The 4879-nt window shown below is 43.4% G+C and overlaps 1 protein-coding gene across 1 annotated transcript; it reads right to left on the reverse strand.

Annotated features, from left to right (window-relative positions):
• LOC123101205 (uncharacterized serine protease YyxA-like) lies at positions 1-4023 on the reverse strand. The gene is made up of 8 exons (XM_044522763.1): positions 3822-4023; positions 3591-3725; positions 3366-3514; positions 2744-3019; positions 2541-2671; positions 277-394; positions 100-192; positions 1-39 (listed from the first exon to the last, which is right to left on the reverse strand). Exons 1-8 carry the CDS (start codon positions 4021-4023, stop codon positions 1-3), a joined length of 1143 nt encoding a protein of 380 aa, XP_044378698.1.
• Positions 4024-4879: the final 856 nt, after the last annotated feature.

Consider the following 4879-nt stretch of genomic DNA (forward strand, 5'->3'; position numbering starts at 1 on the left):
TCACCAACACGTAGCAGTATATCTTCGAACTGAAACAAACTGTCAGGACCATATAAATAAACACAACACGATTAATACATATAGAAGTACAATCATTACCTGAGCTATACTTGAAACACTCTCTCCTTGGCATGATAAAATAACGTCCCCCACTCTAATGCCAAGCCTCTCAGCAACACATTCTGCTGAAACCTGAAAAGATTTCAAAAGAGTTATATAACATAATATAAGAATTACTAAAAGACTATTAACCAATAGGTCAATAACTTTGTATACCTCTCTTACTACAAGACCAGAGGAGATGTTGAAATTATGTGACAACTGCTCAATACGCGACCTGCCTAATAAGTCCAACGTCTTTAGCTTTAGTCCAAGCTGGGGTCGCACAATTTTCCTGCCAAACAATCGTCACTAAATCAACAAATGTACTTGAAACAGGGTATATTGCATTCAGGACCATACATTTCTACCATTGTTGTAATTTGAACCAAATGTTTTCCGAAATATGAAACCACGTTGTTAGTATAAGGTTGAATCGGCACAAACCAACAGCTTTAGTGTCACCCCGCACCTCTATGCCAGATTAAAGTTGTGCAACTACCCTTACCATCTCGCCTCGCCTTGCCTCTTTCAGGCCGGTGTTGTGGCATTAGTAGAACCCATTTGGTTACTACATCAGTCTAGCCGGATTAAACAAACAGGAATGTGAGTACGTGACTGAGTAAGAGTCAAAGCAGGGTCCCGAGTTGAGTACTACTACCTCCGTTTCTAAATATAAGCCCTTTTAGAGATTTTAATATGAACTACATACGCTCATTTTGCTCTGTATGTAATCCATATTAAAATCTCTAGAAGGGCTTATATTTGGAAATGGAGGGAGTGCATTCTAGTCTATTCGGTTTATATGCATCAGGTGCTGGTTCTCATATAAGAGGGTATGCATTTTGTGTCTTTTGGGCCAAGCAGAAATAAACCCTCCATCTTCCTATCGCTAATCCCTATCCCTCTAACTTCTCTAACCTATCCCCCGTTGTCTCTCTCAACTTGCCAATCAGGACACCTGGATGCAGAGGATGAACTCGTCCTCCCGTATCGCACCGCTACTACCTTTGAAGCTCTAAGCATTCAGGACCATATATTTCTACCATAGTTGTAATTTGAACCAAATGTTTATCAAAATATGAAACCACGTTGTTAGCATAAGGTTGAATCGGCACAAACCAACATATTTAGTGTCACACCGCTTCTCTATGCCATATTAAAGTTGTGCAACTACCCTTACCGTCTCACCTCGCCTTGCCTCTTTCAAAATTTCTCCATCATTGGTCAGGGCCGGTCCATAGGCCGGTGTTGTGGCGTTAGTAGAGCCCATACGGTTACTACATCAGTCTAGCCTGATTAAACAAACAGGGACGTGACTAGAGTCAAAACAGGGTCCCGAGTTTTTTTTGGAAACGGAGACAAAAGCTTTGCCTTATCCATTAAATAAGAGAGAATAGAGTTTGTTACAAGTCATTCAATACACGGCATGAGATCACTCTCGCAAAATAATGAACCCTAATTTTTTGGCACCTGCGATGACCCAAAGGTTGGCCTCGGTCTCGATGGAGGCAAGCAATATAGTTGGAGGAGCGCTCCTGTGCTTGAAGACCCTTGCGTTTCGCTCGTTCCGGACAGTCCACGAAACAAGCATGGTGAGGGACGCCTTGGCTTGGCGGTTTGGAGTGGCGTTGTCGCAGGTACTTGCCCACCAAACCTGGCAAAAAAAAAGGTACTTGCCCACCAAGCAGGGTCCCAAGTTGAGTACTACATTCTAGTCTATTCGGTTTGTATGCATCAAGTGCTGGTTCTCATATAAGAGGGTATGCATTTCGTGTCTTTTGGGCCAAGCAGAAATAAACCCTCCATCTTCCTGTCGCTAATCCCTATCCCTCTAATTTCTCTAACCTATCCCCTGTTATCTCTCTCAACTTGCTAATCACGACACCTGGATGCAGAGGATGAACTCGTCCTCCCGTATCGCACCGCTACTACCTTTGAAGCTCCAAGCATTCACATCATGGCTTACTATGCGCACAACAGTCTAGCTTGATTAAAGAAATAAGGACATGAGTCGGCTCTGTAAAGGTCAAAGCAGAGTCCTAGTCCGAGTTGAGTAGGACAAGTCGTAGTCTGTTCGATTTGTATGCATCCGTTGATGATCAAGGGGATGTAATGCTCTTTTAGTTATGTCAAAGCAGAGTAATGCTATCTTCTAATCAGTGAAGACATAAGTGTGACATGCTCTCTTCTGATGTAATCCAAAGAAAGCATGATATAAAGAAAGCATCACTGACACTTTCTTCTGATCGTTCTAGCTTACCCAAAGCAGAGTCCTAGTCCTAGTTGAGCTGTTTGGTTTGTATGCATCAGTTGACGATCGAGGCGATGCATCAACATAAGCGCGTGCCACATTAGAAGATAGCATTATTGACATCCAGAGAAAGCATCATATAACGAATCGTTTCAGCACTGAAACTTAATAAAGTAAAAAATCTTACCCAAATTTTCTCAACAATGTTGAACACTTCGTTATAAGATAGCTTGGAATAAACGCAACAAGAGGAAATGTGTAGGATACTAACCCTACAATTTTCCCATTAAAATCCAACAGTCCACCTCCAGTTCCACACTACATTTAGAGGCACACTTATTTGTTAACTTGGATTAGGTAAGAATAATACAAAAGAACAAATATAATTACCTTGTTAGGAATTGAACAGGTGATGAACTTATAATGATTGTGTTGGAATTCACAAGGGCCTACAGATGCCAGCTTGGCTTCTTTGTAGATTAAATCTAGATTTGCATCCCTAGCAACTAACACAAGTGTTTCATTGCTGAACTCCGAGTTACCTTCCAATGGTAAACTCTGCAAGTGTAAACCTCCCGTAATCTCACAGAAGGCGATGTCATAATGTTTGCTAAAGTACATCAGTTGACTATCGACGGTTGTGCCATCCAATAGGTGAACAATAACCTAAAATGAAACAGTCGATTAGAAGCAGAAAAAATATTGCACATATTGCAGTAAACTATAACGTCTAACACTTGCCATTTAAGTAACAAAGAAGAATGTAATATTGGTCACACGATAAAGCAACAACTAAATGTACACACAAACATCAAAGGGAGACAAAAAAAGGGTAATATAAGTTATACCGTGAATGCAAGAGGGCTGAATGTAAATACAACATCGAAGAAAGATACTTATAAGTTATAAGATTCAAAGAGAAGTACATTTATTGTCCCCATTCATATCCAAATAAAATAAAAATAAAATATTTGTATAGCTAGCTAACATGATAGTTGAACATCACTTTTACCTTAGCTTGAGGAGCATATTCTTTATCCAGCCAATCATTAGATGGTTTCTCTGTGCAGATAAGCCAGGCAGAGGTGAGAATGGTAAGAGATTTCGTATCTTCATCTCGATTGACAACAATGCCTGTGCACCGGTTAATCTCTTTGCCATCTGTACATACGCTGACCATAGTTAACAAGCAACTTCTATCCAATAGAGTGACAGAGATATAAGATAACAAAATTACCAAGATAGGCTGAAAGACTCAGGATTGATTTGGCGGCGTTTAAAATTATGTCCTTGTTCTTGGGGCTGCCGTAGCGTTCGTTGGTACCAGGGGCCTTGGAAGGCAGCTTGAGCGTCAGCAATTCTTCTTGTCGAGCTGCAAAACAACACAATTCATCATAATGTTGAATGCTGGAATCGTTTAATTTAGAAAGGATCAAAAGGATGGAAGGCAGCAGTTAAAATAGGATACCTAGCTTCTGCTCATACTTTTGTAAATCCTGGTGATATTTGGCCACGGCGGCCTTGTCGTCAGTGAAGCCGTAGACCAACTTCCCCTTGGAGTTCCTCCAGATTGGTACGAGCGGCATCTCCGGCTCACGCGCCGGGGAGCTGTGCGCCGACGAGTCTGAGCCTGAGCCTGAGCCTGAGCCCGGGTCCCCCTGTGAAGACATCTCAGGATCTGACTCCCGGTGCCCTGGACTTGATCTTTTTCGTGCTCGCGGAGTCAGATGCATCCTCGCTCGTCGGCCGTCGGTGCGCCGGTGGCTGAAGCTCAGAAGGATGGTACTCGGTCTCCGGCAGCCGATACGGGCCCGTGAAATCCGGGTGCCACGGCGGCAGCCGCCGCCGCGGTGTGCTCGTGTTTGGAAGTTGCCGTGGGGGCGATGTGTTAGCATCCTCGAGAACTGGATTGGACCCTGACCCCGACATCACCGCCGGTCGGTTCGAAAATCATCAGAACGGCTCCGGAAGCAGCACCGGCCGGAGCGAACGACGTCGCAGCCACGCAGGAACCTTGCAAGAGGAGGCCGGAAGGGGTCTGAATACATGGCCTTTCATATGGAGGAAACTGATTATTTATCTATACTCCTATATAATACACGAATAAGTTTAAGTATTAGCCGTTAGATATAATGCATCGGACGGTGGACAAGTAGCAAATCTGTGAGCTGCTGCATGCTGGCCGTTGATTAGACTCCATCGGACGGCTGAAGTTGCGGGGATTCGCAGCTACACTAAATCTACAGTACCCTGTGTTCCCAGTCTACTGGACTGCTCCCCAGGACCAGCACGTACTGGCGCATACGGAGAGGGTACTAGAGGACTAGAGAACACACCGGATAGGGTGGGAAGAATAGGACTGTCAGGAGAGTTCTAGAAAGACAAGACACACCGGATAGGGTGGTATTCCATTATGGTATAGATGCAGATAGTGCAGTATAATTATCAAAGCATAATATTATGTGATCGTGTTAGTAAGAAGCATCTAATAATCATGAGATTATAAGCCGATCTGTTGCACAAATA

Source organism: Triticum aestivum, chromosome 5A (assembly GCF_018294505.1).
Source record: "Triticum aestivum cultivar Chinese Spring chromosome 5A, IWGSC CS RefSeq v2.1, whole genome shotgun sequence".
Classification (NCBI taxonomy): domain Eukaryota; kingdom Viridiplantae; phylum Streptophyta; class Magnoliopsida; order Poales; family Poaceae; genus Triticum; species Triticum aestivum.

What these genes read in the sequence shown, in the direction of transcription:
- LOC123101205 (XM_044522763.1), bottom strand. Translation starts at nt 4,023, where the DNA reads ATGTCTTCACAGGGGGACCCGGGCTCAGGCTCAGGCTCAGGCTCAGAC. An exon ending in CCTGTTCAATTCCTAACAAG is followed by an intron (nt 2,672 to 2,743) that starts GTAATTATATTT and finishes CTCTAAATGTAG; the next exon opens with TGTGGAACTGGAGGTGGACT. An exon ending in ACATTGTTGAGAAAATTTGG is followed by an intron (nt 395 to 2,540) that starts GTAAGATTTTTT and finishes ATTGTTTGGCAG; the next exon opens with GAAAATTGTGCGACCCCAGC.